The sequence below is a fragment of the Grus americana genome, chromosome 22 (assembly GCF_028858705.1).
Source record: "Grus americana isolate bGruAme1 chromosome 22, bGruAme1.mat, whole genome shotgun sequence".
In the NCBI taxonomy this organism is placed as follows: domain Eukaryota; kingdom Metazoa; phylum Chordata; class Aves; order Gruiformes; family Gruidae; genus Grus; species Grus americana.
This window is the reverse complement of record NC_072873.1, coordinates 8,821,989-8,849,026: the sequence shown is the minus strand read 5'-3', so window position 1 is coordinate 8,849,026 and position 27,038 is coordinate 8,821,989. Positions and strand designations below refer to the sequence as shown.

Sequence of the window (27,038 nt, the reverse complement as noted above, 5' to 3'; positions counted from 1 at the left end):
CCTCCCCAGGCCCCCCAGCACAGGTCCTGGGGGGGGGGCACCCCCATGTCACCCCACGGGAACCACCACGGTGCCAGGCAGAGATTTATTGTCCAGGGGCAGCAGCGGGGTGCTGGACCCCACAGGCACCCAGGGGTGCTGGGGACATGGGGGCTGGGCCAGGGGTGCTGTGTCCCATGGGCACCCAGGGGTGCTGGGGACGTGGGGGCTGGGCCGGGGGACACGCCGGGGAGGGGGACACGCAGGGGGGCACCCAGGGGTACCCCGCTAGCCCTGGGCATCCCCCGGCTCCTGGGCCTGGCCGGGCGCCAGCTCCTGCATGTCCTCCTTGGCGGGTGGCCGCGTCCTCTTGAAGAAACCCGTCTGGAAGAGGGACACGGTGACAGCCCGGCCCCGGGGGACCCCATGGCATCACCCCTGGGGACCCTATGACATCACCCCAGGTGCTGTCCCCTACCCTGTGCCCGCAGCCCCCACCCCCAGGGCTGGGTTCCCCCTTCCACGGGTCCCTCCAGTGCCATCAGGGTCCCACCACTGTGGCGGAGTGTCACCGGCGTCCCCGGCGTGTCCCCACCCTGTCTGCTCACCTTCCACATGAGGAGGATGAGGAGGGTGAGGAGCAGGATCCCGGCGAGGACCCCCAGCACCACCCACGACACCGGCACGGCCCCCTCGCCCCCGGGGCTGGCGCGTACCACCTCAGTGACAGCCTGCGGAGAGACCGGTGGGTGACACCGCCGCCACCACGGCCCGTCCCCATGTCCCTGTGCCCGTGCCCGCCCTACCGTGGCCTCTCCGGCGGGCAGGACGCGGGGCTGGACGTGGTAGGGCATGGCCGAGGTGTTGAACCAGGCTCGCGACTGGATGAGGTACTGCTTCAGGAGGTGCTCCCGCTGGGGACAGACGTGGGGACACGTGGGGACACATGGGGACATGTGGGGGGACACGGCATCGCAGGTGCTGGCAGCCAACGGAGCACTCGTGACCCCGCACCCGGCGTCCCCAGGGCTGCTGGGGACCGCCACGCAGGAGGGGACGTGGTAGGGACACCCTAGGGACACAGTGCCACCCCCGTCCCCTCCCCGTCCCCAGCGGGGGCCGCTACCTGCTGCAGGGTGTCCATCCAGAGCAGGGCACGGACGCTCACCAGCACCCGCTGGTCCTTGGCCAGGCTGGGCACCCAGCAGGCGACGTCCACGCACGTGGCGTTGCTGCAGTTCTGCGGGACACGGCGGGCGTCACCCTGACCCCCACCCTGGCGCCCCGGGGGGCACCCCCCTGACCCACACCCATCGTGGGACTGCAGGTCCCCAGGGAGCACCCGCTCACCACGGGGATGGGTTCCTCCAGCCCCGCACCCTGCAGCTCCTCCACGTCCCTGCGCTCCCGATGGTGGGTGCCGTTTTGGGGTGCTGCGCCCGTGGGCCGGGAGATCTCCAGCTAGAAGGAGATAGAGGGGGGGGGCACGTCACCTTGACACCCACCCAGCACCCAGCGGGTGGGTGCCGGTCCCCAGGCAGCACCCTACCTGCTCAGCGTTCAGGCCGGGTGGGTTGGCGCAGCTCATGCCCCCCTCGGTGCCCAGCTCCAACAGGTAGAGCAGGATGTGGCCCCCCAGCTGGCTGGGGACAGCGAGGCGCAGGGTGACCCCGCTGACAGTGCTGGGACCCTTGTTGTGGAGCTGCAGGGGGACGGTGAGGTGACACCCGGGAGAAGACAGTCCCCCCAGCACCCATGGGTGCAGCACCCTACCTGGTAGACGTGCTCCACCTTGATGCCGTGGTGCTCAAGCCGCCGGCTGCCCTCCACCCTGTGCCAGCTCGCGGGCAGCACCGTGGTGGCAGGCAGGGAGTTGCTGGCGGAAGAGGGGGTTCAGTGTCCCCCCCATGTCATCCCCCCCGTCCCCCGTGTCCCCCCAGACCCTCACCCTCGCAGCTCCATCGCCGCCTCCGCCTCCACAGGCACCGTCACCGTCACCGACGTGTTGGCGGAGCTGGGGCTGTTCTTGCTGCGGGGACACGGCGGGGTGAGTTTGGGGACGCGCTGAGGCCACCGAGTGCCGGGTGGCCGGGTCCCATGGGTGGGCAGGGGACAGGGGGTTGGCACGGCATCACCTCCGCAGCTGGAGCTGAAAGGTGATGGCATCATCCATGTCCTCCAGCCCAGACACGCTCAGCTCCATGTCCACGGTGATCTGGAGAGCAGCGGGAGGGTGGGTGGGCGACCTTCTGCCACCAGCCCTGACGCCAGGGTGATGGGCCCGCGGGGGGGACAGGGACCCCCCAGCCCCTTACCCGGGCACCCGCTTTCATGGGGTTGCCCAGCTCGCAGAGCACCACGTGGCTCCCGTTCTCCTTCCTGGGGTTGCAGCTCAGCTTCTCCTGCCCCTGCGGGGTGGGGACACAGTGGGGGACAGTGACACAACCACCCCGGGCACCTGCACGGTCCAAGGGCAGGGCGTGAGCCCCCCCCACCCCCAAACCCCGGGCACCCCCTGGCACCCCCAGCCCGGGCACCCACCAGGATGCTGCTGCGGGCCGCCTGGTAGTGGGTGCCGGGGGGCAGCTGCACCCACAGCTCGGCCTCGAAGGCGCCTTCGCCCGCGTTGCTGGCGTTGGCGCGCAGGCGCAGCACGGCCTCCGCCCCGATGAGCAGGCGCCTGCTGGGACTTTGGGGGGGGGGAACACACGACACAGGGACAGGGCTCAGCACCCCGGGGTGACACCAGGCACCCATCGTCACCCGCCCAGGCGCTCACGTGTCGGCGGCCAGGTGGAGGTCGGGGACGCAGAGGTTGTCCTGGCCACAGTCCTCCAGTATGATGTGGGTCTGGGAGGGAGCCGGGGCGTGGGGGGGACAGGGGGACAGTGGGGGGGTGCAGGATGGGGAGTCATTGGCGACAGCGGGGGGTACTGGGGGGACACCCCGGGGAGGGATTGGGGACGGTGGGGGGTACAGAGGGGACAATGAGGGGAGTGATTGGGGATAGTGGGGGTACAGAGGGGACATTGGGGGGGTGGGATTGGGGACAGTGGGGGGTACTGAGGGGACATCCTGGGGGGGGATTGGGGACAGTGGGGGTACAGAGGGGACATCGCAGGGAGGGATTGGGGAAGGTGGAGGATACTGGGGGACACCCCAAGGAGGGAGCAGGGATGGGGGGGCCATCGTGGGGAGGGACAGGGGACAGCAGGGTGAGCACAGAGGGCTGGGGGGGGACATGTGCCAGGGAGGGACTGGGGACAGTGGGGGGTAGGGGGCACATCCCAAGGGGCATTGGGGACAGCGGGGGGCACTGGAGGGACAACCCGAGGAGGGAGCAGGGACAGCGTGGGAACTGGGGGGACACCCTGGGGACAGCAGGGAGGGCCGGGGCTGGGGCCGGGGGAGGGGCTGGGCACCCCGGGGCCGGGCTGGGGACCGTGGGGCAGGAGCACAACGGTGGCAGGGGGTGCCCCGGGCTGGGGGTGTCCACACACGTGTCCGGTCGTGGGGACGTGCCCGCCCCGGGGCACCGCGCCGATGTCCCCAGCTCAGCCACGTCCCCCCCTACCTGCGCCTGCACCAGGGTGTCCCCGTAGAGCACCAGCCCCGGGGCCCCCCCGGGCAGCTCCAGGCTCAGGCTCAGCGCCACCGGGCTCAGCTTGTCCTTGAAGTCGGCTTCGTCCTGGGGGCACCCATGGGCAGAGCACCCCGGCGAGCACCGCGCCCCGGGACCCCCACCCGCCCAGGCTGGGGACACTGCTGTCCCCATCCCTGTCCTCATCCCTGTCCCCATCCCAGCCGGGGATGCCACTGTCCCCATCCCTGTCCCCATCCCTGTCCCTCACCTTCCCAGGCTGGGGACACCGCTGTCCCCATCCCTGTCCTCATCCCAGCCGGGGATGTCACTGTCCCCATCCCTGTCCCCATCCCTGTCCCCACCCTCCTGGGGCTGGGAATGCCACTGTCCCCACCCGTGCCGGCCCGTGCTGGCACCGTCCCCGTACCCTCAGGTAGGCGGTGAGGTTGTGGCACAGGGGGGGTGTCCCCGGGGCCAGTGCCAGCGCCTCATGCCAGGACGACTGGTGTCCCTGCAGCAGCAGGACCCTCCGGGACAGCTTGGGCTTCAGCCGGTCCAGCTGCAGCTCGGCGTTGAGGCCTGGCAGGGCACAGCGGGCAGGGGGGAGCGTGGCACCGGTGACACCCCTGGTGACACTCCGCGGCGCCCTTTGTCTGCCCAGCCGGGGTGACGTTGGCACTCACGGATGTTCTGGGGGATGCGCTGGCCCGTCACGCTGACACACAGCACCACGGAGAAGCTGCGAGGAGGACAGCACCCAGGGGTGCTCAGGGACCTGCCACTGTCCCCAGAGCGATGTCCCCACGCCGATGGTGTCCCCATGGGGGTGTCCCCGTAGCGGTGTCCCCACCACACGGCTCACCAGCTGACGCGGGCACCGGAGCCAGGCAGGACACACGCCAGGAGCTTGGGGTTCAGCCCGTCGGGGACGCTCAGCTGGGTCCGGGCCACCACCACGGGCTGTCCCCTGGGACACAGGGACAGAGCTGAGGTGTCGGGGGACTGGGGCAGGGACCCCCCCCAGGCCGCGCTGCCACCGGAGCCGGTGGGACGGGCACTCACCGGTACACGGCCACCTTGGCCGCCCCGTAGGCCCCCACCAGCAGATCTGCGGGGACAAGCAGGGGGTCAGTGACGGAGCGGGTGGCACCAGGGTGGCACCACGGCGGTGGCCACGCGGCGGGGCCGTACCCGGGTAGCCGTTGTCATCCAGGTCGGTGGCACCGCGCAGGGCAAAGCCGAAGGCGGCCGGGCCGGGGAAGGGGCTGTCGAGGCGCTGGGTGGGCACCGGCATCAAACCCTCGCTCTGCCCGCGGAAGATGAAGACCTGCCCGCTGCCGCCGTCACCCCCCAACGGGGCACCCACGGCCACGTCTGGGGACACAGGGGACATGAGCACCCACCGGGTGCCCCTCCCGGCACCGCCACCCATCCGGGTGCTCCTGCCTCAGTTTCCCCAATAGATCGGTCACCGGGGGAGGGACGGCCACGTCCCCTGGCACAGCCCCCCCTCCCCACCGCCCCCGTGCCAGGCTGGTGTTACCGCCGTAGCCGTCCTTGTCCAGGTCCCCGAGGCTGGCGATGGCAGCGGCGAAGCGGCTGTAGGGCTGGGTGCCCGTCAGGGTCTGGGGGGGCCGGGTGAGGGGCCGCTGCCCCCCCCGCAGGTAGAGGTAGAGGCGTCCCACCTCGCTGCGCTGGCCGTCGGGGCGCCGGGCCATGTACAGCGGGGCACCCACCAGCACGTCGTCCTGCCTGCACCCAACGTGGGGGTCAAGGTCCCTGGGTTTGGGCACTGGGGGGGCACCCAGGGGTGGGCCAGGCCAGGGGCCACGGGGGACGTGGGTGGGGGGAGCAGTCCCGGCTCTCACCCGTCCCCGTCGACGTCGGCCACGGCCACCGCGTGCCCAAAGTACGATGCCACCTGGAAACGGGGGGGGTGGCACAGGCGGGGGGGGGGGGGGGGCAGGGTGAGGGTGGTGTTGGGGGCACCGGGGGGTGTGCTGGGTGATGGGGGGGGCAGTTGGGTGCTGGGGTGCTATGGAGCCCTTGGGGGGTGCAGGTGGGTGCCGCAGGGTGACAGGGCAATGGGCTGGGTGGCAGCGGGCACTGGGGAGCCATGGGGTGCCGGAAGGGGGCAGGGGGGCGAGGGGGGCACTGGGGGTGGTGGGGCGGGGAGGCAGGGTGCTGGGGGTGCCAGGGGGTGCTGGCACATGGGGGAAGGGTGCTGTGGGGTGGGGGGGCAGTGGGGCAGGGTGCCTCGGGGTGCCGGCACCGGGCGGGTGGGTACCTGCTCCCCGGCGACGCCGTGCAGCCGGGGCAGGGTCCCCTCCATGCTTAAGATCTCCACCTGCCCAGAGCTGCGTGAGGCCCCAGCCCCATCCCGGGGATCCCCAGGCGTCCCCACGCAGCCGGGCAGCGGGCACCCGGCACCACTCACCTCGCCCCTCGTGTTGCTCTTGTTGGGGACCCCCACCACGCACTCTGCGGGGGGGACGAGAGCCCTGAGCGGCACCGGGGCGGGCGCTGGGGGCACGGGCATGGACGGGGCTCGAGCTGGCACGACCCGTGTCCCAGAGCCCTCGGAAGGGGAGGGCACCCTGGAGCGAGGGGTGCCCAGGGGTGCCCTGGCCCCCGCGCCCGCCCGGCCGTACCTTTGGTTTTGGGATTGTCATCGAACTCGCCCACAGCCACCGAGTACCCTGCGGGGAGACGGGCACCGGTGACCCCGGCGTGCCCCGGCACGAGCTGCCCACGGGGCCGGGCTGCCCCACGCCCGCTGCTCACCCCGGTACCCGTCCTCGTAGCCCACGAACCGCCTCTCCTCCGTGTGCGGCCCCAGGCGCATGGGCCCCAGCGGCGTCTTGCCGAGGAAGCGGGTGAGGATGGTGTCCACCTTCACCGAGAACAGGAGCCCTGGGGGACACCGGGGTCGGGCACCAGCACTGACAGGGCACCCACTGGCACCCGCCCCGCCGCAGGTGGTACCTACGGGGATGCCCCATCCTGGGGGCCCTCCTCCCGCCGTGCCCACCCAAAGAGAGTACCCCGGGACCAGCCACCCTGGGTGGCAGCGCCCGGCAGGCAGGACTCACCCAAGAAGTAGTACCCGCCGGGGGCACCCAGCACCAGCGTGCCGTCCTGCGGGATGAGCCGGTGTCGGCACCCACTCTGGGGCACCCCCTTCATGGCATCCCCCGCCCCAGCACCCCCCTCCCCAGCATCCCCAACACCCGGGTGCCATCCCGGCCACACCCCCTGCATCCCCCGGGGCATCCCCAGGGGGAACCCCGTCCCCCCAGGCACCCCAAGCACCCATCTCACCCGGGCGACGGCCGCGCTGAAGCCGATCTCGCAATAGCGCATGTCGTATTCTGCAGGCACGGGGCAGGGTCAGACCGATGGAGGGTGGGGGGCACCCACAGCCCCCACCCACCTGCCCGCCCTCACCGTAGCGCCTGTTGCGGTAGGCGCTGGCCATGAGCTCGTCGCGGCAGGGCGAGTACCAGGAGACGTGCCGCAGCCCGGGGTCACCCATGTAGCAGGCGCCCGTCGGGGTGCGGAAAGCCTCGTGCTGGTTGTCCATCACGTTCCAGTGCTGCAGCGGGGCACAGGCCTGGGGACGGGGACAGTGTGAGCGCCCACCCCATGGGCACCCAAGGGTGCCCACCCACCCACCCACCAGGCATGCTCACCACCAGTTTGCCATCCCAGCTGGTGACGGACGCCCCCAGCCACTGGTGTGACTTGTAGGTGTGGAACCTCAAGGAGTTTTGCGTCTCGGTTTCGTCCCCTGGGGGAGCAGGAGAGGGGGAGCGTGCTGGGTCAGCACCCCCCCCCGCACCCACCCATCATCCCACGGCACCCACGCACCCGCAGTGTCGATGGGGAGGGGGTGGCAGGGGGTCTCGCCGGTCTTGCCGGGGGGCCAGGAGCAGAGGAAGACGGCGCCGGGCTGAGCCACGCCGGGCTGGGAGGTGTTGGCGCGGGGTGCCCCCACCACCACGCTGGGCCTGGGGTGGGCAGAGCGGGCGGCAGGGTGGGGGGCACAGGGGGTCGTGCCCGGCCCCGGCACCCCGCTGTCTCCCTACCTGCCTTCGGTGGTGTGGAAATCCAGGGCGAAGCCGAAATAGCTGCCGGGGGGTCCCTTGTATGTGGCGGGGGGGTCCTGGAGGAGCCCCAGGGTGGGGGCTGAGCACGGCCCCCCGAGGAGCAGCAGGGCCCGGAGCAGGGCAGCAGCAGCCCCCATCGCCTCCCCAAAATGCGGCCGGCAGCCCCAGCACAGCCCGTCCCGTCCCCCGCTTATCTCAGGGATGCAGCTGGGGACGGTGGGGACAGGGGACGCAGGAAGGGCCCCCCCGCGCACACAACCGCTCCTGCCAGGGAGCCAAAGGGGTACAGGGGGGTCACGCGCTGCTTTTGGCTGGGGGCCGGAGGTGCCCGTCCCGGCTGGCAGAGCAGGGGCACGGCAGGGTGGCAGTACCACCGCGGGGACGACACACGCACGGCTGTGGCGAGAAGCAGCACGACGGCCCGCGCCCACCACCCTCCTCCCGCCCGAGCCGAATCCAGCCCCCCGCCGGATGCCTATCTCGGGGTGCAGGCGGCCGCGGCCCGGCCAGCGGAAACCCAGCGGGGAAGGAGGGGGGGGATGGCCCCGTCCATCGTCCCCCAAGGTCCCTTCCACAGCCAGAGGGAGCAGACAGGAGGTGGGGGACGCCTGGCTCCCCACCAGCACCGGGAACCAACCTGTGTCCCTTTTCCCCAGGGCAGGGACACCCCAAAACCCTCCCTGGGGAGCAGGACACCCCAAAAGCCTCCCAGGGGAGGGAGCAGGGCCGGGGCAGCCCAGGCGCTGAGCACCAGCGCTTTGCAGGGAAACGGCTCCAGCAAGGGGGTGGGTGCCACGGGGCGAACAAGGGGGGTCCTTGGCCTCGGCGGAGGAAAAGTCACCCCGACACGCCGAGTCATGTCTCGGGCAGCTGCCGGGGCCCAGCCCTGCGGTGACGGCGTGGGAGCCGCTCGGCAAAACCCACGTGTCCCCTTCGGCTTAACCCACTTGCGGAGTTAATTTAAACTCGCTCAATTAAGGCTGCTCAAGCTGCCGGAGGCTCCTCTTGCCCACCCGGTGCTGAGACACCGGAGCATCTTGCTGCAAGCCAACCCCCCCCCCAAAAAAAATGGGGGTTTCATCCTTTTAATCTACACCGGGTACAAAAGCCACAGGTGGGAAGCGAGGCAGGGATGACGGGGGCTGCCGTGGAGCAACGGGAAAGGGGTCGAGCCTGGGCTGGCGGGCTCTGACGCTTGGGAAGGGTTTAGCTGAGCCCAGCTCAGCTCTAGGCCCCCGGCACAGGAACGTGCTGAGCACGAGGGTCCACACCAAGCAGCGGCTGCTTCTCTTTGCGAGGCGTCTTCCCTGGCTGGCAGCAGCGAGCATCCAAACCCAGCTGAAACCCACACCAGAATATATTTCTTTCCGCCCTCCAATTACTTAATTTCCTGTTTCTTGCACCACTTCCAGGCTGTCACTCATCCAGCCGAGCGGTTCCAGGGCCACCCGAGAGAGGACGGGCCCAGGCAAAGGCAGGTTGCATCCCGTACCCCAACCCTGGCAACCTTCAGGGCTTTGAATTTTATTTTTTTTTTTCCCCCCTTTGCCCGAATGAGGAGGTTTAGTTCAGAACGCAGAGGCTGGCGCTGCTCACCACGAGCAATCGCCGCCTCCGACAGTCACCGGGGGTCGGTGCCACCTCCCAGCAGAAGCAAGCGCGGGGACAAGGCTGCAGCCCAAGTCGGGATGAGGGAGATGGGGAAAAAAAATACACCCACCCCCCCCCCAAAAAAAAAATGCAGGGAGGGCTGAAAGAGCCCACTGCTGCTGCGGAGAGGTGGCGTGGTCTGTGCTGGCAGGGGCTGGTGCTTCTCCGTCTGCTCGGAGAGCAGCGCTGACCTGGCACCCAGCGACACCCACCGCAGCTCCCAGGGAGGGTGGGTGCAGCACCCCAACACCCGACTGCTGTGGCTGGCTGCGGGAGGGAGAGCACGGAGCAGAAAGATGGGGTGGCCGAGCAGCTCAAATAATGTCCTTTTAAAAAAAAAAAATCCAAAGAAATTAAGAGTCTATTTTCTCTGTATCCAGCTCAGTATCTTCTGACTACCATATTCCAATTAAAAGTAGTTTTACTCGATGAACCGAGCATCCAATACCGTTATTTTAGGAAAAAGACGGCCCTGGGCCATCAGACGCAGCAGCTCCGAGTCATCTCACACAACCGCACGTTTTTTCCACAAATCATTGGTTTATTAGAAAGGTTTTTTTCTCCCCTCATTTTACAGCATATATATATATTTATATATATATCTTATGTGACAAAGTTAAATACAGTCTGTTTATGCTTGTTAAGTAATGATAGGTTAATTATTTTTAGCACTATTCCGGAAGTCAAAAAACCCCCTGACTGCGGCGTGAAGGGTGCCAGAACACGCATATTGAATCTAGAAGCTAATGAAGCTCAGCATTGAGACATTAATACTGTATTCTGTTAATTATTTACAGAGAAATTGAGTCCCTTTTTTTTTTTTTTGACCGTTGTGTTTCAGTCCGACCTGCTCAAACGCAAAGTTTCTCGTTTAAAGAGTAAGGAAGCCGAGAGGTTTCGATCCGTTGAATCTCTGCCCCCGGCCCAGGTCTCGGCGCTGCGCTTTGGGAGGACGGGGAAGGGGACGTCACGCGGCCGGCACAGGCTCCGCGTCCCCTTCCTGCCCGCTCCTGCCTGCTCAGGCAGGTAAGGAGGAGGTGTGCCTGCTCCAAAATCAAGCCCTGCAAAGGAGAAGGACCTGAACCTGAAATACCCGGGTCAGTGGAGACAGCAGCAACTCGTCCCAGTGCGATGGGAAGAGCTCGCAGATGGAGAAGCCTCCCATGGTTAGTGTTATCCGCAGCCGGTGGACGATGCCAGAAAAAACCCAGAGAAATCCCCTACAGAACACCACGGGCAGGCGCAGCCTCAGCAGATTAATCCTAAACCACCTCTCCCAGCGCGGAAGATGGCAAACAGTTACGATTAAAAGGCTCTTCCTTCACCCAAAGGCTGTACCGAGTGGCACAGCCGGGCAGGCACCTGGACATCACCCGTTTAAACCTGGGGAGGGGAAAAAACCAACCCAAACCAAAAAAAACCCAGGGGGTATTTCAAATTCCTGACGCTCCCGAGACTGCCTCCAGTGCCGATTCCTTAGCAGAGCCGAGGAGCGCGCAGCACGCCCAGGCTGCTTCCCCCGAAAATCCGGCAGCCCCCCCCGCCTCCCAAGGCGGCGCCATTCATTCATTAGCTGTTAGAGTCACCGCTGTCGTCCACGCACCTCGTCTAGTCCAAGTCTCACTTTTTTTTTCTTCTGCAAAATGCTAAATGAAGATTTTTTTTTTTACATTTTATAGTACATAAAAACTTCAAAAATACATGAGCTTGATAAAATATACATGCTTAGTCATTTTGCATCTAGCTGAAACTATAAAGTTGAACCTTTACAAGTGTCTTATTTCAACTACAGCAAACATATTTACACAAAAGCCACCAGAACAAGTACCACTAAAAGAACTGGCTGTAAAAAATATTATTGCAGTATACTACAAATGTAACCTTTTTATATGAGCTACAAAAAGCAGCATCTTTGTTTACAGAGTTCAGTGCAATTCTTTACATTAAAAAAAAAAAAAACAAAAAACAAAACCCCTATAAATTAATAAGGAAACCATCAGTATTACAGAGGAAAGAATACACTTTACATACCCCGGCCGCTCTCCCCTGTCCTCTGTATTGCTTCAATTCCTAAAGGGATTTTTCTTCTCTCTCATTCGAGTGCCTCTTTCCCAACACCACAAAAGATGGAAGTCAGAATGATTTTTCTTTTTCTTTTTTTTTTTTTTCCCCTCCCCCCCGTCTCAGAAGAAGAGTGGTCAAAGCCCAGAGTGGAATCACCAACCCCCGAACCGAGAACCTCGCTCCAGTCCAGGACATCCGGAAGGCATCGAGGTGCTGTCCTCGCGCAGGAAAATGCTAATGCAGGATGGAGAAGGGCCGGAGCTCTGGGCACACGTGCAAGCTCCTCTCTTAGGCTTGAAGATAAGATCTTATTTCCACCTTTCTCACATCGAGAAAAAAAAAACCCAAACCTCCAAGTATGCAGCAACAGGGTGCCAAGAAATCTCCTGTAATGCCTGAAAACTGGTCCTGGCCCAGCCAAAGCAAGAGTGGCACTGCCCTTCCCTCGGTCTCCTCGCCAGGATCCCCAGCTGTCAGTTACTGAATGTTTTAACGCTGATTACAAGCCGGATTCAATCATGCTGACTATTTTAATTGGATGACCTCATTAATTTTAGAGACCTAGTAGTGTGTATGAAATATCATTTATCATATACAAGGCAGCAGAAGGAAGATGACCAAGTATAAGAACCCAGGGGGGGGAAGAAAAAAAGCTTTTCCAAGTGTCTTGCTGGTCTACAGGTGAAATGATTCTTCTAGGACAGAGTGCTGCAACGTGCACGGAGGTGTCGGGGACGAGACAGTTCCTCGTAGCGGATATACACAACGCTTACAAACTGACCCACCGCCTGCTGCTACCCAGCCCTCGAGCCTTTGGCTTCTTTGGCTGCTAAAGAGTGAAAGGAAATTCTCAGGCCTCACCCGCCAGCTGGATCATCTTCAACCCCTTCCCAAAACACAAAATATTCTCCTTCCTCCAAGGTTACTTCATTTTGTCCTTCATGTGCCGTGACTGGGTGGATGCTGCAAGTCCTGTCCTGAGAAAATGGGGTGCAGCAAAGGGTGAAGGTGTAACGCTGTAGCAGCCGCGGCGGCAGCGGGTCTCGGGGCGAGAAGAGTTGGGTAAAGAGCGTGAGGAACCGGATGAAAAGTAAAGGGGCCCGGATGGATAGCTGACGCCGGAATGATGTGGATGGGGTGGCTGGCTAGAAACGTAGCAGGGTGCCCTGGAATAATCGAGTGGGTCAAGTGGGATAATGAAATAGGTGTCAAGTGAGGCTGGGGTATATGATGAACCTGAGCGAGAGGCTGGGGATGGGGATGAGGGTGAATCCCGATGGCGGCGGCGGCCGCGGCGGCGTGGTGCTGCAGGATGGCGTGCTGCACGGTGGTGATGGAGGTCGCAGACGCCGCCGCCGGCTGCTGAATGTGGATGGGCTGCAGGGCGGGCGCTGCCGGCGCCAGGGCCGCCGAGGCAGGAAAGGCCTTGACCTGCTTTGCCAGGAGTTGCTGCTGAATGTGCTGCTGAGCAGCTTGCTGCAGCTTACTGTATTTCTCCATTTCTTCGGGTGTAAAAGTGATGGGCTGGCTCTCGAGTGGTGCTAGAGAGGAGTCTTCTCCTCCTTCCCGATCCCCTTCGATGCTCGGCTCCCCGCTCTGAGGCACGTAGCCAGGAAAGTGCTCGACATCTGGAACTAAGGGCATCATACCGGTTTCCACGGGGACCGGCTGGTTGCCCCCGTCTATCGGTTCTAGCCCATCACCATCGCTCGGATCCGAGAGGAAGTTGTGCGGCATGACCAGATCTCCAGAACCAAAGCACTCGGGGAGCGCCGGTGCTTCGAGGGGAATGGACGGCATTTCCACGGCAGGTTCGTCACGTTTCTGCTCATCCAGAGCTTTGTCCTGAATCACCATCACCACTTCTTCCAGGAGAGACTGGCTGCCCAGCTGAGCCTCCTCAATGCCTTGGGAAACATCCTCAGAATCCGACAGCTCTTGTTCCTCACCCCTCTCCAAGCCAGAATCTTCATATCTTTTGGCATTTGGTTTTCGAACGGTTGGCAATTTCCCAATTAAGGGGAGAACCGGTTTGTTGCCTAAGGAAGGAGGAAGTTTTGGGCCAAAGTAGCCCTGGGGAGGATCTTTGAGCTTTATGCCCACCTTGTTTGCCCCTGCCAGCATCTCATCAGTGACGCAGGGCTTCTTCTCAACCTTCCTGGACTGAATCTTTTCCAGGAGAAGTTTTGCAGTGACGGAGTTTCTCTCCTCCGGACTGCAGTCGCCTTCTGAGGCCCTCCCTGTGCCAGAGCCACTGCTGTTTTGGGAGAGCGAGCCAGAGCCTTTCAGATCCTCTCCTTTGCCGTCCTCTTTCTTCAGCGATGATCCTTCACTTCGGCCTGTCCGGAAATAGTGAGGAGACTGTGAGCGATAGATTTTGGACCTGATGAAGTCTCTTCTCCCGGACCTCCTCTTTTCAGGGCTCTCGTGGCCTCGAGAGCCCTTTCGCGAGAGGGACCTCTGCGAGTGGCTTCTTGTACTGCGACTGCGATCCCTGCTATAGCTGCGGCTCCGTTTCCAGCTACGACCCGTTACGCTTCGGCTTCTCCTCTTGCTTCGACTGCGGCTGCAGCTGCTGCTGCGTGTTCTGCCCCGGCTTCTTGATCTTGACCTGCCTCGAGGGTGGGTTCGGCTCCTACTTCGACTCCTCGACCTGCTCCTACTTGAACTGTAGTCATCTTCGGAAGAGGAGTACTTGCGCCGCTTCGATCTGTGATTTGAGCTGTTGTAGTCAGAGTCATCCTCCGAGTCGTGGGACCGCTTTGAATGGCACCGTGACCTCTCACTGTAATCGCTGTAGCTATCATCTGAGTAACTTCTCCGACGGCTGTACCGGCTGTGGTCCGAGGAGGCATCAGAGCTGGTGGAATAGGACCTGGGAGAGGAGTGTCTCCGTCCCGACCTGGAGCGGCTCCTGGAGTGGTCGCTGCCAGAGTCATAATCGTCGCTGTACTGCGACAGGGATTTCTGCCGGCAGTGCTTCCTGTGAGAGCCCTCGTCGCTGTCGTAGTCCCCGCTGCTCTGCCGGCTCCGGTGGCTGGTCCTGCCCAGGGAAGGAGCCAAACACCGTCTTCTCGAAGCAGGTAACTGCTGCAGGTCAGCCTTGTGTTTTTTGCTGCCGTGCTCCGGGCAGGAGTTACCACCGTCCTCTTTTTTACCGCTGCTTCCCTCTTCAGCAGACAGAGACTTCCTCTGGGACTCCTGAGAGCACCACTTTTTCTTCTGGAAATGGCTACAGTCTTCAGACAGTTCGGTTTTTAGCGCCCGTTCCGATTCAGTAGAAAGAGAAGATTTTATTTTTTTGTGCCTGTGTCTTTTCCGTTTCTTGGGTTTCTCTTCCCCCAGGTCAGTTTTTCGGCTCTTCTCATCAGCTTCTTCCTTGTGTTTACGTTTGTGTTTGCTGGACTTTTTGTGCTTCTTTTTCTTTTTGTGTTTATGGGATCTTCCAGATTTACTCTTACCAGTTATGCTTTTACTACCATCCTCTCCCTCTCCCTTACTCACGCTTGCCAAACTGGAGTCCTGCTTGTTATGGGAGCCACAGGAGGACAGAGATTTGGTTTCCATTTTTAGAGTAGAACTGTTAGCTACGCTTTCTGCCTCCTTGGGTTTGCTGATCTCGCCAGATTCTGTGCTCTGAACGTTTTCTTTACAAAGACCCCCCAAGTCCTTAGATTTCTCTGCCCCTTTACCTTTAGCATCTTTGTTACGAGAAAGCTTGAAATCAAAATACAGGGGGTTACAACTGTATGAAACAGATGGTTCTGCTTTGGTAAATATGAGAAGCTCTGAAGGCCACTGGAGAGTCGTGCTCTCATCTTTACTCAGAACGGGAAAAAAAGGTCCCGTTGGATGCTTTGGTCCTTCAGCAACATCTTTGCAGCTTGGGACAGGCTGAGCAACTTCTTTAGTAGTGTCTGGCTCGGGGAGGTTGCTCTCTGCAAGATGCTTGCTCTCCTGCGGACTCATGTTTTCTGGAACTTCTTTTAGTTCTGTTTTGCTCTGCTGAGCCGCAGTTTCAGTAGTACTCTGCTCCTTCTGCTGACCCATGCTCTCAGCAGCCTTCTCCGTGTGCTTGCCGGGTTTGGGTTTCGGAGAACTACCCTTTTTAACTTCATGTGTGTTTTTTTTGTTCACATTTTCAGCTTCCATTTGATCGGTAGACTTCATGAAAAGCAGGAATTGAAAATTAGGCTTTACTTTACAATGGGCTGGGGGAATATAGTGGTAGTATTCCGGTTCAACTGCCATTGGTCCATCTTCTCGTCTCATCTTTTTTAGTTTAGATAACGTAGTGGCTAGAGACCCGCTCTCTTTGTCGTGTTGGTCATCTTCCTCCGCCTTGCTGTCAGAATTACTTGTGCTTTCGCCCTCGCCAGATTTCTGCAGGCTCCCTGCATCTGAGGACCCTCTCTCATCAGCTTTTGCTCCATCTGCAGAACTCGATTCTTCCACGTGGTCCTTGAAAACAGAAGCTATGGTCTCCAGCTTTACCGGAGTCTTCTTGGCAAATGAAAACGACACTCCTATCTTCTGCAGCGGAGTTCCCAAAGTACTCTTAATGCCAAAGCTGATCGCTTGCGCTGTCTGGATGGGCATTTGGCTTGGCATAACGGTGCCACCCGCTTGTCCAGTGTTTAGGAAACCTCTGTCCATAGTCATCTCTGTAGCTTGGCCAGAAGTCGTCTGGATGAAAGAGCTGCTGTTGGCTGCAGAATCATCATCATCTCCACCTTCTTCATCCACAGCCACCGTGGTGGTTCTGAACATGGGTCCACTTCCAGGAGCACTGTATGAACAAGGTAAAACAGAGAAACAGCTGACTGCCATCGTACACCTCTGCAGGCGGTTTCACCCCTCATCTAAAACAGTCTTTTACGCATTTCCAGTACTCCTGTATCCAGAAAGATGCAGTAAAATAGCATTACGCACCCATTTGAGATCTTTAATAACATTAAATAACAGAAGAAAACGTACTGCTGGATAAAGCAATTTGAGGATGCTCAGGACTACCATTTTAGTGAGTTCACTCCTACCAAAATCACAGCACGAGGCCAAACTTAAGCACAAAGCTTTGCCCTCAGAACTCGCACAGGATTACAGGAGCAAGAATGCCAGCACAGCAAAGGGCCGCAGTCCCCCCCCACACGCTCCAAGTGTACTCGGGGATCACCTGTACTCACCATTCAGGCTGTCTTCTCTGTTCAGCCAGTTCGTGCAGACGCCGGAGGGCTTTCTCCTGCTTCCTTTCATCTTTCCGTGATCTTGAAGAGACATTGCGAGCAAATTCCCTTTGCTTGAGATCTTTCAACCTCTGAGGTAAAAGAGAGCAGGAACAGATTAAAGGGGTTTGTGGTTAAGCGTCCGAAAGCCTCTCTTTGCTGTAGCACTGGAAAGTACGCTGTAAAGCCCCTCCCCAGTAACATTTATTGAGCTAGGATGGAGCAAGAGTATCTTAGCTCAACAAACCAAATGGAGCACATTGCCATCCGCCCAGTAGCTAAATGAAACGACAACTGTTGATCACTTTTGGCTACGACTTCAAGTCTACGTATATGCATTTCCAATCAACATTACTGGTTTTCTTTAGCATGTACAATAAAGCTGATTTCAAAGCAACAAGCAAATTCTGGAGAAAAAAAAACACAACAAAAAAACCCCAAACCAAACCAAAACTGTTTACTTTGCTGCTCTTGCAGGGTGCAAATGTACTTGACACACAGTGCATGACAGGAGTCTTAATAGCATGGGCCAAAGAACAGAAAGGGATTAGCTGGTGCAAGAGTTACCCAGGTATTTTATCTTACAAAAGCAATGTACAAATTACATTGGAGAAGGTGCCAAAAATCCCATGCAGATGATTCCAGTAAGCAAATAAATAATACAACATACACCACAAACAGTTACTTGCTTTCCTGACAGTAGTTCTGAGACGGTCTCTCAAGAAACAAAATGCTCTAAAATGCAGTGGGGTCTTTTGGGGTTTAATATTTTAGAGGGCAGAAACACTAAGTTCCCCAGAAATCTTATCATGTGAGGAAGCAAACCCAAGGAATTTCAAACATCATAACATCTCTGAGGAAATCTAGATATCCAATTCCAAAAGAAATCGAATATCCGAGACTTCAGAAAATTTTTGAAAGTCCTTGTCTGAAAGCACTAGGAAAAGAGGCTGCTGGTTTTCCTTTGGATACATGGGAAAATTCACAAGGCATTTTTTGAGGACTATACAGAAGTTTAAATCACAGAAAGCAGCAAAGACAGACCTCTACCATCCTAAGGGATGAATTTTTCTTTTTTTTTTTTTTTTTTGGTGCACAATTTGAAACCCTTTCAAAAGGCCCAATTCCAGAAAGCATCATGTACCCAGCTTTTGAAAAAGTTTCATGTTTTTCAGGCATTTCGTGAAGGGCCTGAGAGACTAACGGCGCTCGCAGCAGTAGTCACTTTAGAAAAATCCTCGTACAAGATGCACAAATCATTGGTGAATTCTAAATATACCTTCTGGCTGGCTGACTCTGTCTCTTTAATGGAGCAGTCAGACCAGTACACACAGAAACAGTGGATCTGAAAACTAACCCAAAGTTCATATTACAGGAATTAAGTTGGCCCAATGTAAAGAGAACATTGCTTTGTCAAAAAGGGGAAGATTTGACAAGACAGAGGATTCTCTTACCTAATTGTATTTACTAAATGTGGTTGAGTGTTACCAAAATCAGAGGGGAGGACACACAAAAAAAATACAGCTATAGACACTAGTAGAAAGGAACTCACTCTTGTGATCTGGACTCCAAAATTAGAAGGGTTTGCTTTCAATACATCAGCTGAAAACGTCACATCACAAAGAAAAAAGAAAGTAAAAATATAACAAGAGTGGAAGAGAGAAAAAAATAAAAATAAAAAGCAAGCATTACTAACTACACAGGCTGTGGGTGTGTCTGCAAGCTATTCTACAGAGAAGGAGTCGAGCCAGCGAAGCTACGGGACCGAGCTTAGGGAGTCTGGAGCGGAAGGGGGAACACACATACACATACACGCACGGACACAGCAACAATCCCCCCTGGAACAACAGAGCTACTTTCACCAGGACAAGTAAAGGGCTCAAGGGTTTTGTGGTGTATGTTCAATGTTGAATAGTAATTTTTTTTTTTCCCCAAGAGGGAGGAAAAAAATAAAATAAAATATGGATTAAGCAATGCTATCAGCTTTTTCATGCTGATTTAAAAAGCGTATCTAAAATGCTCCAGGAAGTTAAAGTCACCAACAGCTGAAAAAACTATTTAACTGGGGTTTGATGCCAAGTCTCTATATCACTCATCCATTCGGAAAAAAATATGACCCAGCTATTTACAACAGAAATGAACTGTGACCTTTTACTTTCAAAAGGAAGGTGCAATGGTGCACTCAGGAACCCCTCTTCCCCCTCCCAGACATGGCCTTAAACATCTCCCCCTGCAATAAAACGGGCTCAAAGTCAGTTGATAGTGATGCAGCTGCCCACAATGCAATCCTGCCTTCATTACAACGGCCAGTTTTAACAAAAAGAGAATTAAATGCCCAGTTCCTTACGCGCTGACCTTTGCAAGTCTCTGCTCCCCCAAACCTCCCACTCTCAACTCTTACAAATTAGAGGCGATGAAGCAAATGAACAATCCTGATGCACTGCAACCCCAAAATAACGCAACACATGGCAACACCTAGCTACGCTGATATCTGTGCCTTTTAAGATAAGCCACTAGCCAAGACTTTCAAGACTGCTGAGAACTTATTACTCCCCAAATTGGGCAAAAGTTGGCCCGATTTTACAAGGCTGACTTTACAAAGGACTAAGAGATCTCAAGGCCGAGCTTCTTTTTGTCGCACAGGGGCCAGAAGGAAGATGGGTTTTGCTGGGTAAGTACAGGATAGCAAAGCTCCACAACTGCACCATGCTATCTCCTTGGGAATATAAAATACAGAACACAACGTAGCTCAGCATCTTTGACCTAAAATGATGCATCTATCATCAGAAATAATTTCTCAAGTTTGCAAGGAGCCAAGTTCCAAGAAACCTGGCTGGGCTGCATTATAAACACAACCTAGGGTAAGGGAAGGAGGGATGACAGAAGACCAGGCTGCTCATCTGTAAAAACACACCACTACAGGAATAGATGCAGGCGGCTACGTGCGCAGGCAGCTGATGTGCACTGAACTTTTAAAACAGCCAGAACTTTTCAAAATATCCTGTCAGAGGAACCCTTACTTCACTAGTTGTTCCAAGCGCATGACTGAACCCAGTAATTTATCCAGAGGATAACCAGTTAACTACAGCTACACCTACCCTCCTCCCCTAAACCTAACTGAGGTGAAGCAATTAAAAGCCTGAAGTACAATTTCACAGTAGTAAAAGGAGTATATTGAAGCAATGAAATGCTTTTCAGCGGACTCCAGATCTCAGCCTTCCCAGAAAGCTATTTGAACTAAATCGATATTTAAGCTAAGCTTACACTAAAGAAATTTCCATCTAATCCTTAGGCAAGCGTTCATTATTCTAATCTCCCAAAATCTCTAAATTACTTTTTGGACTGCACCATATGTGTGGGTGTTCACAGAGGCTGGACGGCCGTGGGAGGCGAGTTGCACAGCTGCCCCTTCCCCCCCAGCACAGCAAAGACATTTAAATAAGAATTTAAAGTAGTTGCTAATCATTCTTGGGGAGCTACTCCCCGCCTACTAAGGAAAAGGAGCCCTGGGAACCCATCTTCTTGGGGTGAAACCAGCCTTTTTAAGTCTTCCCACGGTACTCGGCAAGAATGTAATTTCTTCAACAGGATCAGGGCCACCAACCTGCATTAAATCAAACATACAGCTTCACGCTACTACAGGACTTAAAAATGATGAAGCATTTTTTCTTGACAGGCAGTGTGTTTTCTGAGGAAGCAGAATGCTTTTCTAAGCAGCAACACATTTACAAACTGCACGATGATGGTGACCATGAAGCCAAGAAATTCTATTCTGCTGGTTTATTACTTCAGTCGTGCCAGTAAGCCCAGTGACCAGCAAACAGGGACACAAATCACTAGGACTCAAGTGCAGTTTCTCCAAATTTCTGCATGCTAGAAGCAGTAATACTTTACCTCCAGCCTTCCTTCCGCTTGGTATTGAGTTTTATTAATAGCTGCCACCCACCTCAGCTTTGTAACAAAATAGTATTTTAGGTTTTGAGCCTTGTTTCTAACAAAATTACTAAGAAACCTCTACATTTCAATGGGAGTGCAAATCGAGCTCTCGAAGAACAGGTTTTATAGAAAATCAGTACTCCAGCACAAAGAGAGCTACAGTAATGGATTATCTCCTGATCAGTGCATAGCTCAGGAGGGGCCAAACTGGCATACAATGCCATTCCCTTACAACTCTCCTCAAATCAGCTTAAATAACCTGCACTCCTGCATCATTTAAAAGCTCTAGAGACAGCCATCACAGACATGTGAAGATGGTTAAATAAAAAGGGGACGATCGGGATACAGAAGCTGCCGTAACAGGAAAAAACCCCCCTCAGCGCACACTGTGGCAACCACACGTGAGATTTTGCTCGTGAGACAGTATGGAGGCAAGACCTCCCCAGTACTGAACTGGAGTGCATTGCTTTTCAGGTTCGCGACCAGCGGTAAATGGATTTTCTCAATTTAAGTTGACAAAGCCATGCAATTTCACTGAAGTGAAGCCCGTTTGAGAGGCATTCTTTGCCTAAAATTGCAGAGCAGAAAGATTGTGTTATTCTCAGAATAAAAAAAAGCACTCTGCTTTACGAGACCTGAAGATCTACGACTTTCCTGACAAATCTTATATTCAGGAGAGAGGGACAGACCGGATGCACGTACAGCGAGATCTCTGCACTGGCTCCAGACAGGAGGCAGCTCGTGACAGCACAATCCCATTAGAGCCTACTCCTCCCCTGCTATTGTTCTCAAGTCTCTCTGCCAATCCCTATTAAATAAAATAATAATGTACTTTTCATTACATGCCAGCAGATTTCTGGCTTTCTGAACTTTTGACGTATGCTCGATTCTTTGCCACAAAAGCTTCTGGGAGAGAACTACACCATTAGCTAAACACGAGCTCAAAGGATGGCAACCTTTATAATTTTATATAAGTGAGAACACAAGCCCTGCTTATTTTTGGTAATCAACATTCTTTGCACGCTTGTAAATGAAGTGAAAAGAGCAGAGGGGAAATGGCATGCAACTGCAGTTTTATTTTATCTTAATTTCTTCCCTGACACCTCATTTTCAGCTTAGGACAATATACCAGGCGTTAATGCACCACAGCTAACCCATTTCATGAGGCTAGCATCGCTTGTGATCACAATGTTCAGGCCTTGAACACCGAACACTTATTTTATTGAACACTCTCCATGTATAAGTGCTCTTCTCCAAATGTGTTTGCCATCAGCAAATGAGCAGCTGGGTTAAGAAAAATACTGTGGGGTTTTTGAGGGTAAAACATTTCTAGGGTAGAAAAGCCTCCCAAGTATCTTGGAGGTTCTCTCTTTGAGTCTTCCACATTCAAGCTGTGCTTGAAGATACAAGTTTTTGGAAAGCACAAGCCCAATTGTCCCCAAACCTGAAAGTTCAGGGTTTGGATTTAGAGCACTCATCAACCACAGCAGTGACCGTGTTAGTAATTTTATTGTGCTTTAACAGATCCCTCCCCCTCGGCACTGAAGCAAAGATCCAGATAATTAGGGCATGAAGAGAACTGCAGATCTATACTTTCAGTTCTTAGTTCCACCCTCTCCCCCAAATAACTTCTTTATGGAAATACATTCCCTTTGTCCTTTTATACAGGGAAACTATGCAGAATTAATCACCTACACCTCCAAAACATCACACATTTAGAAAAAAATAAAACGAAACCTACATAAAAGGCTGCATCTCAATACTTGGTTAGCATTCTCACAGTTAACCTGGCAAAAGTTCACACAGGAAGATGTTTGTTTTTCACATTGAGCTCAGAAGGTGAATGTTTTTATTCTGTTGGGTCAGTGACTCAGTAAACAGCTCAACCCTTCATCAGACATGCTAGCAGGAAAGAGGTGACCATATACGAGATTCTGTAAGTTCTTGGGTGAAGTAAAAAAAAAAAACATTACTTATACGTAAGATAATTCCAACTGTAACAATTTTTGCAAACTGCTCTAAGCGACGGGTAATACAGATGAGGTTTATTTGATATGAATATACAAACTGGGCACAACCCCAGATAAGATGACCCACATTCTTCTTCATGCAAATCTAACATGAAGTATTATTCTGTCTTGATGTCAAAACCCCAAACTGAATTCAAGGCCAACTGGGATGTAATGCCCTGAGGATACATTCCCACTAAGTCCACAGTACTCTAGGAGCTCTCAAGCATCTGGACATCACGTACACAAATCTGCAGGAAAGCAGCACAAAAATACAGTGGGTCCATCTGGGCTGTCCACGTTCCTTGCTAGCTGAAGGTGTTTTCTTTCTACGTTTGCTCTCCTTTGCATTTCTCTGTTAATTACTATTAATCTGTTGACTCTGCAACATCAGATGGAGGTCTTTCATAAGCTACCAGTCCTGGTTGCCAGGCTCAAGACCTTACAGCTAAAAAAATCCCATTAAAGATATCAGTAGCTTTCCAGGGAACAAAAAGTTACAACATCTATCGTTACAGCCTTTTTCAGTTGCTCACTGAAGGATCTTTAAGGGAACTGAGTTTATTTTTCCTCTTGCGGTGCCATCTGTATGAACTCAAGTTGCTTTTAGTGCTCTGGCTTCCCCTGAGAGGGACTGACCATTTGGGGGCTAGATAGGGTTACTGTTCTTTAAAACATCTGTACTTCTCGTTTCAAGTGTCAACCTATTAAAAAAAAAAAATCTAGAGAACAACATTGCACACCTCGAACAAGATGTTTAAAATGCAACTTAAAATGGCCAATGGTTTGTGATAATAAATTTAAGATTCCTTTCCCAGTTAAGGTAATCTAGAAATGCTGACTTTTGGATAGAAACTTGGTGTCGAGGTCGATCCAGCCATATCCAAATGCTATACAAAACCAGTGTAGTCAGGAAATAATAATAAAACCTCCCCTTTAATTGTTTGGTGTTGACAAGTTGGTGGTGGGTCCAAAACTTATCCGGTAGGGATCAATACACTTACCTATCGTCCCTGTTTCGCAATAATCCTGAGTTCCTTCCTGGAATACAAGACAGCGTCTTTATAACTCGGGAGCAGAAAGGGATCTGAGGGTGGAACATCTATTTACAGGGAGAGCCTAATGCTCACTGAGCCACAGAAGGAATAAGCAAACTTCAGTGTTGTGGGTATGTGTAACTAAAAATACTTATAAGCAAAAATGATCCCACGGTAATCTGTTCAACAAGCTAAGAAAAAGGTAAAAACGAAGCAGTGTTGCCTCAAGAATTACCACTGAGAAGACAAAACATTGCTGATAGTATATATGAAGCCAGTTTCCTCTAATTATCTAGGATATCATGTCTCATCTTTCCAAGAAAACCTACTGATGAGCCTACTTGTAAGAAAACTTTATGCTTTTCCTCAAAAAACCTTATGGTAGCCTTTTTGTAACCTTGCCTTCTTGTCCAAAGAAGCAAAATGTGAAACATCAATGTGCAATGTATTATAAAAAGCACAGCATTGTTTGTTGCTTGTTTTATTTTTTTTAACTACCTTGTAATTTAAAATAGACTGCTAGAAATGAGCCTATCTTGAGCAGTAACGAACAACAGAAGTGAGATAGTGTTACTTATGCAAATTTACCTTCATTATTTCTAGCTAGTTTCAAGTTCACTCACTGAACGCTGACCCAACAGGGTGACACACATTTCAGCACGACATAAGCTGGGCAAGCAATTTTTTCCCCTAAGCAAAGCATGATTGCTTCTTTGTTTAAATCCCTGAGTAACTAGAAATTAATGCTGGGTGACATAGCAAGAGTTTGAAGGCTCATTTTATCCAAAGCCTGCCTGAAGTTACTGCAAGAGATGCAAATTATCCAAGAACATAGATTCCTTTAAAAATAAGTTGCTGTACCAAGCAACCCCCAAATTCTTTCTACCGATGAGAAGATTATACCACCCTGTGTGTTCCCAAGACATTTTTCTTTCAGGTCACTTCTTGTACCCCTAGTGATGACTCCTTTTATACCAACGAGGGGTGGTTGCTTTCCGCAGGTTTGTTTCTTCTTCCACAGCGCCTCTAGATGCTAAAAAACCTCTCAGCCTTGCCGACCTCATGTCAGTCCGCCTATTAATCACCCAAGGGTTTCAAACAGGAGTTGACATAATCTTACTGCATCACCACACTGCAAGAATGTGACACAAACAGGTCCTTCCACCTCCTAAATAGATGCATGTAATTGCACTCAAGTTTCAACGGAGTTGATGGAAAACTTCAGGTGAAGTACACTGCTATCAGGTAGCACAACTGCGCCACCAGCTCGGTCAAAGCACCCTGTTTTCCCAATACGAAGTAAATGAATGAATTTCTGCTCTTAATTCGATTAAACTGCAATTCATCACAGTACTAAACCAGAAATTGCCCTGCTGTGAGATTTCCTGTTAAGACTCCCTTAGTGAATTTACTTTGAGCTATCATATCCCATACCTAGTACACATCAAAAAAATAATCATACTCTGTAATGCCATACTCTTGTTTTTAAGCTGTTGCTTCACTGCTCTTTTAAGATCGGGTACTCTACCGCAGATCCCCCAGAAGTTATCCGCATTTTAATGATTGTATTGTTAGAATTTATGACTAGCAATATCAAAAAACCTCCTTTGAGCGATTTCATCTCTAGATGAGCACAACACTGCAATCTGCTGTACATTTACATCTCATTTAGCAGCTTCAAGTGGTCAAACAGACCAGGCTAACACAGGACCTTTTATTATTTACTGTGCAGTACAAAGTACCATGTAGATACTACGGTACGTCCCTACCTTGGGACCAAAGCCAGTTCCACATAGATTCTGAATCCACCTTCTCCTAAGGGTTACAGAATTTGGAAAGTGCTCCTTTTTCACAATTCCTTTAACACAGTCCCTTATTTCCCAGTCTGTTTTCAGTAACTTGACAGAACACAGACTGAGGTATTAAAATGCGCACATGTGACTTGTCATCAGTCTCCAAAGTTGCGCTATCTTAAAAGCTGATGCAAACTAGGAGACACCCATATCCACCTGCCCCCTTCCCGGTTTAGCATTCCTGCCCGTGGGTCACTCAAAACTGGGCTCCTTGATGCCAACAGCAGGTTGGGGTTTTTGTTTGTTGTTTGGGGTGTTTTTTTAATGTATAGCAGGCATAAGACTCTTAACCAGTGACATAAACCACCTATCTCTGGGGCTATAAGGAAAATAGATACACTGGGGAAATTCAAAGTATTAACCTCAAACAAGGCCACAGCAATGAATATAAAATTGATGAACTGTGCTACCAACGCTTGTTTACCTGCTTGTGAGCATGATCGTATGAGTTTATGTGGTTGTCAAACTCTTGATGCTTTTGATACTGCTTGTCACAGAGTTCACAGTAGAAGTTTGCTCTGAGGTCTTCCAAAGCTTTGGCAATTGCCTTTTCTTTATCAACATAATCCTGCAAAATTAACAAAAAAAAATGCTTCTGTTAAACTTCCCGTAAAACAAACTGGAAGATGATGAGCTAGTCCTTTAAGGAAAAATAGTCCTTGAGAAAACCTTAGTGTACACCGATGATTATATTTATTAAGCTGACTGGTCTTTGCAAATTAAAAGGTATGAAGGGTAACTTTGCAATACTACCAACTAGCCTTGACTCCGTTTCCTAACATAGAACAGAATCTTCTCATTAGCACAGGTATCAGTGAAACTGCTTAAAAAAAAAAAAAATCTAGTGCTGACGGCAGGAAGGCAATTTTGCGGCTACAAGAGGAAAGGATTGCCTGAGATGAAAAGAGAGGTTCAAAGCCTCAAGCTAACGCATAAACTGGCAGCTGCCTGCTCGCATAAGATGCACAAAATACGCATCAAACCAAGGAAGATCGCTGCTTTTGGAACAGAATCTTAGAACTTTAAATGCTGATACTTCCTCCATTTTGAGTGCTAACAGATGTCTGCTTGATCTCAGTTAGTCTGAAATTCAATAGGGAGGAACACAGATCCACGGCTGGGAAAGCACAGGTCAGAAACTGTTGAGCCTAATTCACTTCAGGGTAATTTTACAGTCAGAGAAATCTTCCCAGGAGCAATGCTATCCATTAAGCTGAGCTCAAATACAGTGATTACACTTGGAATGGGTACAGGTAGTTGACATTTAATAAAAGAGGGGAGGGACGTTGCCTTAGAGGTCGCAGACAGTATTTTTTTTTTCCCTTATGTAATTCAACATTCGTATAGGTGCAAAACCAAACCTCCAAGCAAAGGTGAGGTGTCTAAATTGGCAACGGTCACGTCCTCCCCTCCTTTGCCATAAAGAAAAGGAGCAGCTTTGGGATTGGCAGTGGCAAAAAAGCTCTGGGACTCTGTGGAAATCCCAATCTCTCCAGCGGCTGTAATGGTTTGGAGGCCGAGCGCCTGGAAGTGTGAGCCTGTGCTGCTCTGCTTGCCCTGTCCCCAGAGTAGGGCCGCAGCCGATGCAGACCTGGG

The 27,038-nt window shown here is 53.9% G+C and overlaps 2 protein-coding genes across 10 annotated transcripts in view; both read right to left on the bottom strand.

The window, feature by feature from the left end:
- Positions 1-71: 71 nt before the first annotated feature.
- ITGA2B (integrin subunit alpha 2b) lies at positions 72-7,831 on the bottom strand. 5 transcript variants are annotated; one of them, XM_054801905.1, is made up of 30 exons: positions 7,651-7,831; positions 7,433-7,572; positions 7,255-7,352; positions 7,010-7,175; positions 6,884-6,933; positions 6,655-6,700; positions 6,347-6,475; positions 6,214-6,261; positions 6,000-6,043; positions 5,850-5,909; positions 5,431-5,483; positions 5,106-5,314; positions 4,754-4,936; positions 4,625-4,670; positions 4,425-4,529; positions 4,246-4,301; positions 3,990-4,141; positions 3,554-3,667; positions 2,759-2,829; positions 2,521-2,668; positions 2,295-2,387; positions 2,115-2,194; positions 1,928-2,008; positions 1,753-1,855; positions 1,529-1,681; positions 1,330-1,440; positions 1,106-1,219; positions 786-893; positions 588-710; positions 72-363 (listed from the first exon to the last, which is right to left on the bottom strand). In XM_054801905.1, the coding sequence occupies exons 1-30, from the start codon at positions 7,806-7,808 to the stop codon at positions 268-270; spliced, it is 3,138 nt and encodes a 1,045-aa protein (XP_054657880.1). In that variant the 5' UTR covers positions 7,809-7,831; the 3' UTR covers positions 72-267. The 5 variants fall into 5 exon arrangements, 2 of the variants coding, with proteins under 2 accessions (XP_054657880.1, XP_054657881.1); XR_008573931.1 differs by having other exon boundaries at positions 339-363; positions 1,359-1,440; XM_054801906.1 differs by lacking the exon at positions 1,753-1,855 and having other exon boundaries at positions 1,529-1,622.
- A 2,010-nt stretch (positions 7,832-9,841) lies between these two features.
- GPATCH8 (G-patch domain containing 8) overlaps positions 9,842-27,038 on the bottom strand; it is a 57,593-nt gene continuing 40,396 nt past the window's right edge. For all 5 annotated transcript variants that reach the window (XM_054801422.1, XM_054801424.1, XM_054801423.1 and 2 more), the window contains 3 exons: positions 25,867-26,010; positions 16,569-16,699; positions 9,842-16,174 (listed from right to left, as the gene is read on the bottom strand). In XM_054801422.1, the coding sequence (XP_054657397.1) occupies positions 12,325-16,174; positions 16,569-16,699; positions 25,867-26,010 (4,125 nt within the window). In that variant the 3' untranslated portion in view covers positions 9,842-12,324. The remainder of the gene's footprint in view (positions 16,175-16,568; positions 16,700-25,866; positions 26,011-27,038) is intronic.

Excerpts from the sequence above, each read along its gene's own strand:
- ITGA2B (XM_054801905.1), bottom strand. The coding sequence starts at position 7,808 with ATGGGGGCTGCTGCTGCCCTGCTCCGGGCCCTGCTGCTCCTCGGGGGG. Across the intron at positions 4,671-4,753 it reads GGATGACAACGGCTACCCGG|ATCTGCTGGTGGGGGCCTAC; the intron begins GTACGGCCCCGC and ends TTGTCCCCGCAG. Across the intron at positions 894-1,105 it reads GGATGGACACCCTGCAGCAG|CGGGAGCACCTCCTGAAGCA; the intron begins GTAGCGGCCCCC and ends GTCTGTCCCCAG.